The following is a 17,392-nucleotide window of genomic DNA, read 5'->3' as shown; positions in this document are numbered from 1 at the left end:
AGCCATGGATTGTGAAAGTGACTCAGAAAGTTTCTCAGCCAACACTGCAAACTCTGTCCCTGCCACCTGGACAGTGGTAGCCGGTGGTTCTACCTGGGCCGAGGGTCCCACCAGTGGCTGAGGCTCCGGCTGAGTGAGTGTCACAGGGGCCGAGCATTGCACACAATGAGGGTAGGTGGAACCTGCAGGTAACATAGCCGCACAAGAGGTACAGGTTGCAAAATAAGCCTGTGCCTTGGCACCCTTGCTTTTTGCGGACGACATGCTGTTGTCTCCTCTTAGAGCAATCAGTGAGGGTATATAGCCAAAAACAAATAATGCGGCCGAACAGAGCAAATGTATACAATATATGGATATATATATACACTTCGGCACCCGGGGGGGGCCAGCACCTGGTAACAGGTGCGGCTTACCGACCGCCCTCAGCGGTTGTGTGTCCACCAGATTCCCTGCCTGGGCCTCCCAGAGCTGTGGAGCTCGTCTGAAGTTCTCCACCGGCAGAAGTGCTGATAGCAATGGCTGCCAGCGTTCTCAGAGGAGGAGGGGGCCGTGGGCGTGCCTCAGAAAGTGCGGGAGTCTGGTGCCCCACAGTGCTCAGTGAGGGGGGAGGAGGATACCTAGTATGCTCCAGCCCTCACCGCTGACGTCCAGTCTAGCGTCCCGCCCTTACCCCTGACTGGCAGGCCCGGGGGCGGGAGTATGCGGTACTAGGCCGCAGAAGCCGGGGACTAAAGTTAGTAACGCGGCCGGGAAACAGTCGCGGTCAGCGCGGTAGTCCCGGCGATACCAAACACACAGCAGCCGCTGCACACAGGCGCTCTATGCGCCGTCCCCAAGGGGACACAGAGTACCTCAGAGAAGCAGGGCCTGTCCCTGATGATACCCGGTCTCCTGTCCGTCAGATTCCCCCAGGGGCTGCGGAGGGAGCCCGGTCCCAGTGCATGGTGACCGGTTAGGATCCCACTTCTCCCAGAGCCCCTAAGGGATGGGGAAGGATAACGGCATGTGGCTCCAGCCTTTGTACCCGCAATGGGTACCTCAACCTTAACAGCACCGCCGACCAGAGTGGGGTGAGAAGGGAGCATGCCGGGAGCCCTGTTAGGGGCCCTCTTTTCTTCCATCCGATAAAGTCAGCAGCTGCTGCTGACTAAAATGTGGAGCTTGCGTGGATGTGTCTGCCTCCTTCAACACAAAGCGAAAAACTGATGGGCCCGTGATGCACGGGAGGGTGTATAGGCAGAGGGGAGGGGTTACACTTTTTAAAGTGTAATACTTTGTGTGGCCTCCGGAGGCAGAAGCTATACACCCAATTGTCTGGGTCTCCCAATGGAGCGACAAAGAAATGTATTTAACTCCCTGTACTCTGATACCCCTAGATAACATCTTGAGTGACAAATTGCCTCCAAAAGTCACCTAATTAGTGAATTAACGTGAAGTCAACGTGTGCAATTTTTTCTCAGTATAACTACAGCTGTTCTGTGATGGTCTCAGAAGTTTGTTTGAGAACATTAGGGATCAAACTTAATCATTAAAACTGAAGAACATACCAGACAGGTAAGTGATAAAGTTTTGGAAAAAAAATTAAGCAGGGTTAGATTATAAAGAAATAGTCCAAGCTCTGAATATCTATCTCATGGAGCACTGATCAGTCATACAAAAATGGAAGGACAACAACTACTGCTGCTACTACTAATTGGGATAGAATCTTGGACATGGGAAAACCCCTTTATTCCCACTTTTTCTATAATACAATTATATTATAGAATATATCATCTCTGCACAGGACACCTATTAAGCCTTGGTTCCACTTATCTACCGCTTCCGCTGTGAGAGCATCTGATGTGATATGCTAATGATCTTCGGCTCACGCTCTACTTGCAATCGAATCACAGCTGTGTAGAAGAGGGAGTGATCTCTCCATCTGCTCCGCCTGTCTGTGTGTATATCACACTGCACTCGGTCGGCATCCAAATGCAGTGTAATGTTTCACATGTCCTCATAGACTTGTATGGCTGCGTGTAAAGCGAGACTCGCTGACAAACGCAACATACTGCGATTTTTTTTCTTGTGCAGATATGGCATGAGAAAAAAAAAAAATATACTGACACTGCCTCATAGTTTTACATTGGTGCAAATCATGCACTCATCCATGTAAAAGTGAAAACGAGGTCTAATGCGGGCGTCACACGAGACGATCTATCGTGCGATATGTCGTCGGGGTCACGGTTTTCGTGACGCACATCCGGCATCGTTTGCGACGTCGTTTTGTGTGACATCTACGAGCGTCTCAGAACGATCGCAAATTGGTTACAAATCGTGTATTGTTTACACGTCATTTACTTTTTAAAAAAAAAGTTTATATTTTTCTTTGCGCCGGTTGTTCATCATACCCGGGGTAGCACACATCGTTCCGTGTGACACCCCGGGAACGATGAACTGCAGCTTACCTGCGGCCGCCGGCAATGCTGAAGGAAGGAGGTTGGCGGGATGCTCATCTCCACCCCTCCGCTTCTATTGGCCGGCGGCTGTGTGACGTCGCTGTGACACCGAACGTCCTACCCCCTTCAGGAAGTGGATGTTCGCTGCCCACAGCGAGGTTGCTCAGCAGGTAAGTACGTGTGACGGGGGTTTAACGACTTTGTGTGATACGGGCAGCGATTTGCCTGTGACGCACAAACGACGGGCGCGGATACGATCGCTCGTGCGATCGCACGATAGATCGTAATGTGTGATGCCCGCATAAGTCATATACTCCACAGATTTGGCTTTTATGGAAGAGTGGCAAGAAAAAAGTCATTTTTTTAAAGCAAGCTATAAGTCCTGCTTGCAGTTTATAAAAATCCATGTAGGGGACAAAGCATGTGGAAGAAAGTGCTCTGGTCAGATAAGATCAAAATAAAACTTTTTAGGCTAAATTCAAATTGCTATGTGTGATGGAAAACTAACACTACACATCACCCTGAAAACATTATCTCCACCGTTAAACATGGTTGTGGCAGCATCTTGCTGTGGGGATGTCTTTTTTCTTCAGCATAGACAGCGATGCTGGTCAAAGTTGATGGGCGGATGGATGGAGCTGAATACAGGGCAATCCTGGAGGAAAATCCGTTAGAGGCTGCAAAGGACATGAAACTGAGGCATAGGTTCACCTTCCAGTAGGGCAATGACTCTAAACATAGTGCTAGAGCTGCAATGGAATGGTTTAGATCAAAGCATATTCATGTGTGAATGGCCCAGTTAAAGACCAGACCTAAATCCCATTGAGAATCTTTGGAAATGCTCTCCATCCAATCTGACTGAGCTAGAGCTATTTTGCAAAGAAGAACGGGCAAAAATTTCAGCCTCTGGATGTGTAAAGCTAATAGAGGCACACACCAAAATATTTCCAGCAGTAACAGCAGAGAAACATGGTCCTGCAAAGTATTGACCCAGGGGGGCTAAATGCCCGTCACAGTTTTCAGATTTATATTTTTAAAATATTTCGAAAACCATGCATCATTATTTCCTTAACACTTAAATACCTGCTACCTTGTGTTCATATATCACATATCCCAACAAAATACAATGAAGTGTGTGTGTAACAAGAAAAAAAAATGTGGAATAGTTCACGGTGTATGAATACTTATTCAAGGAACTTTATATGTTACTAATGACAGAGGCCTCTGATTTTACCGGCATACCTACTGGGCCCACACCATCACAATGCCATAAAAGTAACCTCTCCCAACACTAAACCATTAAGGCACAGGAGAAAGGGATTAATTCATCACTGAAAAAAGTTTTAGTTTTCTACATCCAGAGTTAAAAAGATGTATTCCCATCTTAAAGATCCTATCCCAAAATGTAATAATATTGGCAAATACTTCCAATTAGAAATGTATGGTTATCCTGATATATATCCTGATATAGCCAGGTGTCTTACCTCATGTGCAGGGCATTTCAGCTTACGTATCCATGGTTACGTCCACTCATACAGTGACAGTTTCCCGTGGTCGTAACCAAAGATATCAAACCTAGATTGTACGCTCTTCCGAGCAGGGTTGTCTATTTTTTGTTTCCTCTTACAACGGTTACTTATGTTTGTACATGAACCTCTGAATTGTAAATATGTTGGAGCTATATAAATAAACATACATATATAAATAAACATACATTATATATATATATATATATATATATATATATATATATATATATATATATATATATATATATATATATATATATATATATATACATACATACATATATATATACACACATACATACACATGTATATATATATATATATATATATATATATATATATATATATACACACATACATACACATGTATATATATATATATATATATAAATGTTTATATAGCTCCAACATATATACATGAACCTCTGAATTGTAAATATATATATATATATATATATATATATATATATATATATATATATATATATATATATATATGATAGTTTTTTTTTTTTAAATTCTCACTTTCTCCCTCATTCTGCCATCGATTTGCTTGTATTGCTTGTCAAACTGTTGAAGATTTTGATTTATTGGAGATAGTGACTCTTGCTTCTGCTTTAGTTCTTCCTTCATTTTTTCACGTATTTCCTTCACTCTCGCATATTCCTGTCGCACATGTTCATATTCCTGGAAAAAAGGGGGGGACAATACATTAAACATGTTTTCCATCACTTCAGTCACAGTAGTAACAAAATAGAGAATTAATGGATAAGAAACTTTGCTATTCAGGTAAATGGTAAATACCAAGTGTGAGGTAAATCCGGAGATATGACGATAAATCATGATATTCAAGTTATGTCAGGAAGCCCTCTCCTGGTGTCACCCCCTTTCCTTCACACAACTCCTTCAATCAGAAAATTTACCACAGGGATAAACGGTTTGTTTAGCAGATAGGTGTCAAAGGAACTGGTCTGTGTTCCACTTACACCTCCAACAGCCATCTCCTCTGATATGGAGATTAGTGTTCTCTCAGGCCTCTAAAACAAAGAGAGAGAGGAAGAGCCCCTGGGAGCTGTGTCCACTCATCAAAGAAAGTGGACAGTGACCTGGCAAAACCAAAAGGAAGCTAATCACCACAGGAGAGCATACTGCTGGCTCCGTAATATCATACCCAGTTATGATATTACCGTGCGTCTCAGCCATACACCCCCTACATCGTTAGAATCGGGACTTCGAGCCGAATCTGTGCATATCCTCGGAGTGTATATGGCACCCTGGGGCGGCGAGATATAGAGCACTGCTAGTAGGAGTCCGGTAAATGAGTCGTGCTTGGACTCAAAATGCAGAGGGGACCCGGGCGGATCTGATGGCACCAGAATCATCCCGATCGGACCTCCCAGTCCGGAGTTGCAGGTAATAGCCCCTTCTGGGATATTACTCTGACTCCATGCAGGGGGAGTGGCAGTGCTTCCTTGTGAGGTCACTAAGGTAGGAGGGGACCTGGATTTGCCCAGGTTGATAACCCTACTTCGGCCATTTTCCAGTGTTCTTTCGCCGGGGGTCACGTGTAGGAAACATCTGTGGGAAAGATCCTGGAAACCTGGTCTACAGCGCCCCCCTGTGGCCAGACGCACAAGGTAACTGCTGGAACTGTGTATGCCTGTTTGTAAACCATGCTTTATCTGTAACTGTACTCTGACATAACTGTATATTCTGTAGATTCCCTATTGTATATATTGTAGTTTCTAGTGTGCTTTAGGCTGATTAAATTATATAATTAATCTTGGGCTGTTCTGTTATCTCGATCTTGAATCCCACGTCTGTGTGTTCGGCTAATAGTTACCGTGAAGCGGTTGGTGGCAGCGAGTTGTGCCAAGGATTATTGTGGGGAGGCCAGTGAGATTCGGGGAGGTTTTATATATTCCGCCCGCGGAGGTCGGGGGAATATATACCCTACTCTCACCGGGGACCCTTCAATAATCGGCATAAGTAGTATAGCGGCCTCCTTGCTTATTGTCGGGCAATTCCATAATTGGCCTGACTATAAGAGGGGCGCTAGAGAGCGCGTCATGTGCTCTGTCTGTCGGTCGGGAGGTATAAAGGAGGGGTGACCCCCCACTTGTTACCCCCCGATTGTGACGTACTGGTAGCCAGCGCGGGGGATTTCTGAGTGACCCCCCCGGTGGTTCGTGACATATTGGTGGCATAGCGGTGGGATCGAGATAATAGTGTGTGTGAGTGTGAGACCCATACTCCCAGACACTAAAGACTGCCTGCAGCAGCTGTGGCTGCTGGGGTCTTCAGACCAGCTCAACACTAGAGTGTCAGAGTGCAGGTACTGTAAGGTGTGTGGGTGCATCAGGTGGCAGTTCTGTGTCGGTGACCAAAGTCTGCAACAATGGCTGAGAGCACCAGGAGCAAAGCCAAAGGAATGGCCGATGCTCAGGCCAGAGACGATGAGGAGGTTGTCCACGAGCCCTCCAAGAGCCCGACGCCAGAGAACAGCTCTGCAGAGGACATTGCACAACCTGGCAATTATGGACAAGATGAGGAGCAGCTCACCCAAGGGTCCTCAACGAGCCAGATGCCAGCCCTCCGCTCTGCAATGGACAGTGAATCACCAGGCTCCGCAGCGGGCCGCAGATCACCACGTGCCATTCCACCGAGCCTGGGAGGCTCGGATAGCCGCCTTCAAATGGCTATGGCCCTACTCCAGGCTGGAGACAGGGAGGGCTACAAGGAACTCATGGCAGAGCGCAGGGCAGAACGTGAAGCTGCGGAGCGCAGGGCAGCGTGTGAGGCTGAGGCTGCGGAGCGGCAGGCAGCGCGTAAAGAGCGAGAGCGCCAGGCAGAGCGTGAGACTGCGGAGCGACAGCAACAGGCAGAGCGTGACTACCAGCTGCAGCTAGCTCAGCTCCGGCCCTCATCAGCCACATGTGACCTTCAAAACACCAAACTTCCAAAGGTCCGTGTTGAGGACTTCCCAGTGCTGGAGAAGGATGGAGACTTGGACTCTTTCCTGACTGCTTTTGAACGGACTTGCCTGCAGCACCATCTGGACAAGGACCAGTGGGCCAAATACCTGACCCCCCGTTTAAGGGGTAAGGCCCTGGAAATCCTTGGGGACTTGCCTACTGAGGCAGATCAGGGCTACGACACCATCAAGCGGGCCCTGATCCAACAGTACAACCTCACTCCGGAGTCCTACCGCAAGAAGTTCCGGACCCTGCAGAAGGGACCAAAGGACTCCTGGGCTGACCACCGGCGGGCACTTGCCCGAGCTGCCGACCACTGGACCCAAGGCCTGCAGCTTACCACCGGACCAGAGATCCTAGACTTGGTCATCACAGAGCAACTCTTGTGGAACTGCCCTGAGGATCTCCGCCAGTTCATCCGAGACCAGAAGCCAAAGGGGTCCACGGCTACAGCTGCCCTGGCCGATGACTACACCAACAATCGGGCTCCTGAGGCCAGGAGAGCAGCCACCAGCAGCACCTGGAGAGGGGGTAAGATGAATTCTGCGACTGCCCCACCTGCCCCTAGACTGCAGGGGGTGTCCCCCTCAACTCCCCTCTCCAGGCCCGTGGCAGAACCAAGACGGTGCCACCAGTGCAACCTACCTGGACACTTCAAGGCCATGTGCCCTCAGCGTCCCAAGGCCCCGGCTCCGTCCCCGTCCCAAGGGCCGCCCAAGGTGTATTGTGTGGGTGGAGGTGGTGGTAGGTCCCTGGACAGCTTCCAACCTGTCACCGTCGGCCGGTCTGTGACCATAGGACTGCGAGACAGCGCCTCGGAGGTGACTCTGGTGCGGCCTGAGATGGTGTCCCCCCAAGACTTGATACCTGGAAAAACCCTCGCTGTCTCCGGGATTGGAGGCATTGACCCGGCGCTGCCTGTTGCTGGCATTTATGTGGACTGGGGCGCAGGGCGAGGGGTGAGAGAGGTGGGGGTAACTGATCGGATCCCCGCAAACGTGCTACTTGGGACAGATTTGGGGCAGATAACCTCCCAGTTTGGGCCCCCCCCAAGGGCTGAACCTTCAGCCAGTACTGACGTGCCTCCGGACAATGTTAATGTGTTATCTATGAATGATGTGAGAGAGGGGGGAGTGAACTCTGATATTTCTGCTTGCATAGACACACACACAGCTGCAGCTGTGACAGGAGGGGAGGGGGTCAGAGAAAGGTGTGACAATGCCTCTACAAGTGATCAGCCAGTGAGCTGGGATCTGTTGCCCTCTGCAGGGATAAGCAGAGAGCAGGGTGCTGCAGGGGGAGGACCAGTGTGTGGGGTGGGGGCTACCACAGCAAATGTGGGGTCCCCAGAGATTTCACAGCGGGGTTCTGTTGCTGCAGGAGGGGAACAGGCAGGTGAGATTGGGGCCGGTCCAGGAGTGGAAGTGCTCCCAGGTAAGATCTCGGTGCATGGTTCCCCCACAACCGGGGTGTCAGGAAGCCAGGTAGGTCTGCCTGAACTGGCGACTTGGTCAGGAACGGAGGAGGAGCAGGCACGACCCACGGTCGCAGCGGCTGTGGCCGCTGTCACCCGCAGTGGGAGTGCTGGAAGCCAAGGGGCCTCCCGGAGGTCCGATAGCTCTTCCCCTTCTGACCAAGTGGCAGCCGAGTCAGGCGGAGGCCAGGACACAGGTCCCGGGGTACTGACCGAAGATGTGACAGTCTCGTCGATTCTGGCCACATCTAGTCAGGGGTTTCAGGCAGCGTTAGAAGCTGACGACAGCCTGAAAGCTCTAAAGGTGCAGGCGGCACAGCCTCCCTCGGACTCGGACCCGGAGCGAGTGGTCTGGGACCAAGGACGGCTGTACCGGGTCACGGTCCAGCAGGGTTCACCGGAGGCGTGGCCCAGGGACCGACAGTTAGTGGTACCCTATCCGTTCCGGACGGAGTTGTTGCGGATCGCACATGAGATTCCGATGGCCGGACACCTAGGGATCGCTAAGACCAAGGCCAGGTTAAACCAGCATTTCTACTGGCCAAAAATGGGGGCCGATGTGGCTGCCTACTGCCGTTCGTGTGAAACCTGTCAGAGAGTGGGGAAGGCGGGGCCACACCCCAAAGCCCCACTGGTATCTCTGCCCATCATCGATGAGCCTTTCAGGAGGGTGGCTGTGGATCTGGTCGGCCCGCTGGCCATCCCCAGCAGCTCCGGGAAACGCTTCATACTGACGGTAGTGGACTATGCCACCCGGTACCCAGAAGCAGTGGCCTTGTCGTCTATTCGGGCTGACAAGGTGGCCACCGCATTGCTGGAGATTTTCTCCCGAGTGGGTTTTCCCCAGGAAATGCTCACTGACCGGGGGACCCAATTCATGTCCCAGCTGATGGAGGCCCTCTGTAAGCAAGTCCAGGTGCGACATCTGGTGGCCAGCCCGTACCATCCATAGACTAATGGCCTGTGCGAGCGGTTTAATGGCACCTTAAAGCAGATGCTTAAGATGTTGGTCGACTCCCATGGGCGTGACTGGGAGCGGTATCTCCCACACCTGTTATTTGCTTACCGGGAGGTTCCACAGGCCTCAACAGGATTCTCACCGTTTGAGCTCCTGTACGGGCGACGTGTGCGGGGCCCCCTGGCTCTGGTGAAAGAGGCTTGGGAAGGGGATTTGGCCACCCCTGGAGTGTCGGTTATCGAGTATGTCATGCGCTTCCGGGACAAAATGCAGGCCTTGACGCAACTGGTACACGACAATATGGCTCAAGCCCAGGCCGATCAGAAGCATTGGTACGACCAGAACGCTTGTGAGAGGACCTACCAAGTGGGTCAAAAGAGGTGGGTACTGGTCCCCGTACCACAGGACAAGCTTCAGGCAGCCTGGGAAGGCCCATACCTCGTGTACCAGCAGCTCAACCCTGTAACGTACCTGGTCACCCTGGACCCTGCTCGTGGAAGGCGGAAGCCCTTCCATGTGAACATGATGAAGGCACATCATGAGCGGGAGGCATGTGCGCTCCCCGTGTGCAACCTGCCCGAGGAGGGAGAAGCGGAAACCCTCTTGGATATCCTAGCCCAGGTTAGGGCAGGCGGATCCATTGAGGATGTGGAGGTTGGCCACCAGCTCTTGGAGGACCAACGGTCCCAGCTGTGGGCCACCCTACACCCCTTCCGGGGGTTGTTTACCAACCAGCCCGGAAGGACTGACTTGGCTGTCCATCACGTGGACACTGGGGATCATTCCCCGATCCGGCGTTCAGCATATCGGGTCTCCCTGGAGGTGCAGCCACACATGCGCCAGGAGATTGACGAGATGCTGAAGCTGGGGGTGATCCAGGCATCCAACAGCGCTTGGGCCTCGCCTGTAGTCCTCGTCCCTAAGAAGGACCGAACCACTCGGTTCTGCGTGGACTACAGGGGGCTCAATGCTGTCACGGTCGCCGATGCGTACCCAATGCCACGCATCGATGACCTGCTCGATCAGTTGGCCGGGGCTCAGTACCTGACCATCATGGACCTGAGCCGGGGATATTGGCAGATCCCCCTGACTCGCAAGGCCAGGGAACGCTCTGCCTTTATTACCCCATTTGGACTGTACGAGTCCACGGTGATGCCATTCGGGATGAGGAATGCCCCTGCCACTTTCCAGCGGATGGTCAACACCCTGCTCAAGGGACTTGAAGGGTACGCGGCCGCGTACCTGGATGACATTGCCGTCTTCAGTCCCACCTGGGAAGATCACCTAGAGCATCTAGCACAGGTGCTCAGGCGGATCCACCAAGCAGGTTTGACCATCAAGCCGGGAAAGTGTCAGCTGGCCATGAGCGAGGTCCAGTACCTCGGTCACCGGGTAGGCGGGAGAACACTGAAGCCCGAGCCTGAGAAAGTGGAGGCCATCGCATCCTGGCCCACCCCCAGGACCAAGAAGCAGGTGATGTCCTTCTTGGGGACCGCTGGGTACTATAGGAGGTTTGTTCCATGCTATAGTAGCCTGGCAAAGCCCTTGACGGACCTCACCAAGAAGAAGCTGCCCTCTGCAGTCGATTGGACAATGGACTGCGAGACAGCCTTCCGGGCCCTAAAGGACGCCCTGTCCAGCCCGCCCGTGCTACAGGCAGCCGACTTCACGCGGCCGTTTGTAGTACAGACCGACGCCAGTGACTTCGGCCTCGGTGCGGTGCTCAGCCAGGTGGACTCTGCGAGCCAAGAGCACCCAGTCTTGTACCTGAGCAGGAAGCTGTTACCAAGGGAAGTGGCCTATTCCACGATGGAGAAGGAATGCCTAGCCATAGTGTGGGCTCTGCAGCGTCTGCAACCCTATCTATACGGCCGCCACTTCATCGTGGAGACGGACCACAATCCCCTCAGCTGGTTACACACTGTCTCCGGGACGAATGGCAGGTTGTTGCGATGGAGCCTGGCGCTCCAGCAATACAACTTCACCATTCGACACAAAAGGGGCCGTGACCACGGTAACGCAGACGGGCTGTCCCGACAAGGAGAGGTCGCGGACGGGCGCACGGGGGAACACCGGAGTGTGCTGCCCCCTAGCGCCCTCAAAAGGGGGGAGGTGTGAGGTAAATCCGGAGATATGACGATAAATCATGATATTCAAGTTATGTCAGGAAGCCCTCTCCTGGTGTCACCCCCCCTTTCCTTCACACAACTCCTTCAGTCAGAAAATTTACCACAGGGATAAACTGTTTGTTTAGCAGATAGGTGTCAAAGGAACTGGTCTGTATTCCACTTACACCTCCAACAGCCATCTCCTCTGATATGGAGATTAGTGTTCTCTCAGGCCTCTAAAACAAAGAGAGAGAGGAAGAGCCCCTGGGAGCTGTGTCCGCTCATCAAAGAAAGTGGACAGTGACCTGGCAAAACCAAAAGGAAGCTAATCACCACAGGAGAGCATACTGCTGGCTCCGTAATATCATACCCAGTTATGATATTACCGTGCGTCTCAGCCATACACCCCCTACATCGTTAGAATCGGGACTTCGAGCCGAATCTGTGCATATCCTCGGAGTGTATATGGCACCCTGGGGCGGCGAGATATAGAGCACTGCTAGTAGGAGTCCGGTAAATGAGTCGTGCTTGGACTCAAAATGCAGAGGGGACCCGGGCGGATCTGATGGCACCAGAATCATCCCGATCGGACCTCCCAGTCCGGAGTTGCAGGTAATAGCCCCTTCTGGGATATTACTCTGACTCCATGCAGGGGGAGTGGCAGTGCTTCCTTGTGAGGTCACTAAGGTAGGAGGGGACCTGGATTTGCCCAGGTTGATAACCCTACTTCGGCCATTTTCCAGTGTTCTTTCGCCGGGGGTCACGTGTAGGAAACATCTGTGGGAAAGATCCTGGAAACCTGGTCTACAGCGCCCCCCTGTGGCCAGACGCACAAGGTAACTGCTGGAACTGTGTATGCCTGTTTGTAAACCATGCTTTATCTGTAACTGTACTCTGACATAACTGTATATTCTGTAGATTCCCTATTGTATATATTGTAGTTTCTAGTGTGCTTTAGGCTGATTAAATTATATAATTAATCTTGGGCTGTTCTGTTATCTCGATCTTGAATCCCACGTCTGTGTGTTCGGCTAATAGTTACCGTGAAGCGGTTGGTGGCAGCGAGTTGTGCCAAGGATTATTGTGGGGAGGCCAGTGAGATTCGGGGAGGTTTTATATATTCCGCCCGCGGAGGTCGGGGGAATATATACCCTACTCTCACCGGGGACCCTTCAATAATCGGCATAAGTAGTATAGCGGCCTCCTTGCTTATTGTCGGGCAATTCCATAATTGGCCTGACTATAAGAGGGGCGCTAGAGAGCGCGTCATGTGCTCTGTCTGTCGGTCGGGAGGTATAAAGGAGGGGTGACCCCCCACTTGTTACCCCCCGATTGTGACGTACTGGTAGCCAGCGCGGGGGATTTCTGAGTGACCCCCCCGGTGGTTCGTGACACCAAGTTTCTTCAAAAATAACACAGGGTTCTCAGTTTTTTACTCCCAAAAATGGGCTGGGGCTTATTTTTATGGGAGATCTTATTTTTTTAACTTTTCATAATCAACCGGCACGTGCGGGGAAAAAATGTGGGTACGCTAAGCGAGCCTGCATAAGGGGACAGACATTGCCTTGCACATACAGGTAGATGATATTGGATGTACCAGTACATTGTAGGCTTCACTTTAATATGGTTACTCTCTTGTGATGATGCTTCTAATCCAAAGCAGTTTCCAGACATCAGACTACAGCTTCCACAATGCAGTATATAGAAAAAGTCCAGCTCACCCAATGGAGACAGCTAAATATTTGATCGGTGCACGGAAGAGTAAACAGGATCCCTCTGCAGCAGGACATAGTGTAGAAAATTATCCAGCATCCAGATCAGTAAATAGGTTAAAAATCAATTTTCCTTTATTCCAAACTTCATAAAAGCATGAAATTCTCCATCATGATGAAGAACGCATCACAAGATGTGTAAGGTGGACGCGTTTCGGACAAAAAACTAGTCCTTAATCTGAGACAACCAGGTTGTCTCAGATTAAGGACTAGTTTTTTGTCCGAAACGCATCCACCTTACACGTCTTGTGATGCGTTCTTCATCATGATGGAGAATTTTATGGTTTTATGACGTTTGGAATAAAGGAAAATTGATTTTTAACCAATCTACTGATCTGGATGCTGGATAATTTTCTACACTACGTACAGCTTCCACAATGTCTGCTCCCTGCATGCGCCAAGGAGGGACAAAGAGGACAAATGATCCACTCAAGCTCCAAGGAAGAAGTAAACCACCAGGGGTGGGCAATTCGTCTTACCGAGGGGACACAGAAGAAACCATGACTGTTGTGGAGGGCCAAACCAATAGGCTGAAATCAAGTCTGATTAATATACTAATAATTATTTTTTCTCTATCGCTTTCATTGGGGGACACAGGACCATGGGTGTATGCTGTTGTTACTAGGAGGCTGACACTAAGTGAACATAAAAAGAGTAAGCTCCTCCCTGGCAGTGTACACCCCGAGCCGGAGGCGGGACTATGCCAGTTTTTTGCTTAGTGTCGTAGGAGGCTGATGTGGGCCCATATCTCTGTGGGCCAACCTCAGCCTAGGCTATTCCTTTTTCCCGTTTTTTCATCCTATACGGCGCCGCTCAGCGTTCTCATCCTTTTTACGCTTTTTATCTCTTCTGCAGGGTTAAAGATCCTGCATTAGAGAGTATCCTCGCCTGCTCCTTCCCTACAGGGTATCGTCCCCAGGGTTCCTTGAGGCTCGAGACACCAGCCCTTATCCCCCTCCGGCCCCACGGTACCACCCCAGGGGCTGATTGGGGTCCCACACAATTATGGTTTATGGGCTCACTCCCCGTCGACCCCTATGGTACCGTCCCAAGGGGTGTTTCGGGTGGAGACGGCGAGGAAACATCGCAAGCGCAGGAGCGCTCACAGCACCAGGCCTCCCCCAGCGTTCTCCCCTTTTTCACTGGGCCCAGGCAAAGGATCACACACTGCAGCGCAGGAGCGCTCTGCAGTCTCCCCCACAGCCCCCCAGCAGCCTCCCCTGGCACTTGCCAGCATCAGCCTGCACTCACCGGGGGCCTCAGCAGCCAGGATGGGACCCAGGGCTCTGGACACCGCGCAGGGACGCAGGTAAGCTCTGCTCCGCGCGCAGCGCTGCGCTCCCGGCGGCCGCCGCTCACAAATTTAGTCCCCGGCTTCGGGCCTACCTTAGGCCGGAGTGCTCCGCCCCCCCTGTTTGCTCGCGCGTCTTCCTGGCCCGCCCCCCGCCTTTTCTGCCCAGCAACAGCAGAGCTCATCCCTAGCACGCCCCCTCAGTAAAAAAGAAAAAAAAAAAAAGGAGGCAAAAGCCCGCGTTTTCTTGCAAACGGCCCACCTCACCACAGGCAGGCCACTGAGCAACAGCATCTATTTTCCGGTGGCTGCCCCCTGCTTCTCTGAGCCTCCTGCTGACCCGGGGAGGACACAGGCCTGGGTGAGTGCTGTTTCTGATTAGGACCAGCAACTTTTCTTACACTTTTTTCTCCTCACTTTTTTCCTCCTATCTCCTGTCTCCTCCCTAGTGTCTCTAGTAGGAGCCCCCTGAGCAGCCATGCCTAACTCTAAGCCTTCCTGATCCAAACAGGTCCCTTTCATAATGCATTTTGCATGCTCGTCCTGCAACGAAAAATTCTCCCAAGGCCAGGCTACCCCCCTCTGCGCAGCTTGCGTCCCTGACCCACAGCCCACGCAGATTGCCCCAGACGCCGCCGGCACCCCCATCCCACTCGCTACTGCAGCAGTACAGGATGCACCGAGCCCCAATGCGCTCCCTCCCCCGGAGTGGCTGACTTCTTTCTCCCAGTCGGTGGATTCCCTGTCGAGGGCGTCTCTGACCATCGCGCAGGCTTTGCTGTCGCTCCCTACGCTCAGCCAGGCGCCGCAGGTCCAGCCGTCGCAGGATGACAGTCGGTCTGACCCAGAACCGACTACTGGAGCGTGGAAGCGGACCCACACGGTCTCGTCTTCCAATTCCTCCCAGAGGTCCCTCTCCCCTCCAAGGCCCGAGTGCCACTCGTCTCCGAGACCGTGTGATGATTCAGGGGAAGAGTCGGATGCAGCCTCTCGTATGGATTCGGATCAGGCAGCCGACGTCAGGCGTATGGTGGACAGCCTGGTCGACGCGGTGAATACGACGCTGAAGCTACAACCTGACTGTCACCACCCAGCGCTCACAGGTATCTTTCAAACGACTTAAGCGTGTTCACAGGTATTTCTGCGATCATCCGGAGTTCGCCGAGATCTTACGCAAGCACAGACAGCAACCGGACAAGACGGTCAACAATGGTAAGCCGATTGATTTACACTATCCCTTCCCCGAGGATCTCAGGAAGGAATGGGCGGGCTCACCGGTGGTCGACCCTCCGGTCTCCCGTCTGGCCTCGCATACAGTTCTATCTCTGCCGCAGGGAACATCGCTCCATGATGCCACGGACCGGAACATCGAGAGATTCGCCCGTTCTGCTTTTGAGGCGGCAGGCGCGGCCCTGTCTCCGGCCTTCGCCGCCGTGTGGGTAGCTAAGGCCATGGTAACCTGGGCCGACACCCTCCGCAGAGGACTTCGCTCGCAGTCTGGCGATCCCAAGCTCATCAACATGGCTGCACAGATTGCCCTGGCGGGTGAGTACATCATTAACGCATCTCTGTCTACAGCCAATTGCGCAGCACAAGCGGCCAGCAACACGGTGGCAATCCGTCGAGCGGTCTGGCTCAGAGCCTGGAATGCAGACGCGGCTTCAAAGAAATCACTTACCGCCCTCCCGTTTGCAGGAGGCTGACTGTTTGGGGACAGGCTCGATCAGATTATCGCCGAGGCTACGGGAGGAAAGAGCACCTCCCTTCCACAGCTGAGGCCAAGGCGTTTCCCACGCCGCCAGCCTACCTCAGGTTTTCGCCCCTTTCGCAGCTTCAGTTCCCCGGCACAGCCTAGGAGGAACAGATCCCCGCAGAGCAGCAGGAAGAACCAGTCTTTCAAAACAAATCCCTCCTGGCGTTCCAGACCACGCCAGCCTACCAAATCAGCATCTAGATCTCTGCGATACTCCTCCAAATGACTCCTGGTCTTCGCGTGTCAGCGCAGACCAGGTGGGGGGGCGCCTTTCTCTGTTCCAACACGTCTGGCTCCCCTTGATCACAGACGCTTGGGTCAGAGAAATCCTAGTCTCGGGTTACAAGATAGAGTTTACGTCAATTCCTCCAAGCCGCTTTTTCCTTTCCCATCCTCCCGAGTCGGACGAGCGAGCTCGCCCCTTTTTTCGCGCCATCGAATCTCTGCACCGCTCAGGGGTCGTGATTCCGGTTCCAGATTCGGAACGGTTCAGGGGAGTTTACTCCAACCTCTTCGTTGTCCCCAAGAAGGATGGCACTGTGCGCCCTGTTCTCGACCTCAAGATCCTCAACAGGTACGTCAGAACCCGAAGATTTCGCATGGAGTCCCTCCGATCGGTGATTGCCTCCATGGAGGTCGGCGAATTCCTCGCCTCTCTGGACATACAGGACGCATATCTCCATATCCCGATTGCACACCAGCACCAAAGATTCCTACGCTTTGCCGTAGCACACGATCATTATCAGTTCACTGCCCTACCGTTTGGTCTTGCGTCTGCGCCTCGAGTGTTCACGAAAGTCATGGCTGCTGCCATGTTGATCCTACACTCCAGAGGTGTTTTGGTAATTCCATACCTGGACGACTTACTGATCAAAGGGTCCTCTTTCAACGACTGTCGTCTAAGTGTCCAGGTCACCATCGACACTTTATCCCGTCTCGGTTGGCTCATCAATCGGAAGAAGTCCTCGTTGACCCCGGCTCGCCGGATTACCTTCCTAGGCATGGAGTTCAATACCATCCAAGGACGCGTGTTCCTTCCACAGGAAAAGATTGTCTCCCTCCGGAAAGACGTCCAGACCCTCCACCACTCCAGA

The 17,392-nt window shown here is 52.2% G+C and overlaps 1 protein-coding gene across 2 annotated transcripts in view; it reads right to left on the bottom strand.

Annotated features, from left to right (window-relative positions):
• SMC5 (structural maintenance of chromosomes 5) overlaps window positions 1–17,392 on the bottom strand; it is a 266,453-nt gene that overhangs the window by 179,576 nt on the left and 69,485 nt on the right. For both annotated transcript variants that reach the window (XM_075317886.1, XM_075317896.1), the window contains exon 7: window positions 4,493–4,654. In XM_075317886.1, the coding sequence (XP_075174001.1) occupies window positions 4,493–4,654 (162 nt within the window). The remainder of the gene's footprint in view (window positions 1–4,492; window positions 4,655–17,392) is intronic.

The sequence above is a fragment of the Anomaloglossus baeobatrachus genome, chromosome 1 (genome assembly GCF_048569485.1).
Source record: "Anomaloglossus baeobatrachus isolate aAnoBae1 chromosome 1, aAnoBae1.hap1, whole genome shotgun sequence".
NCBI lineage: Eukaryota > Metazoa > Chordata > Amphibia > Anura > Aromobatidae > Anomaloglossus > Anomaloglossus baeobatrachus.
Note: the sequence above shows the minus strand (reverse complement) of the source record. Positions and strands in the feature narration are given on the sequence as shown.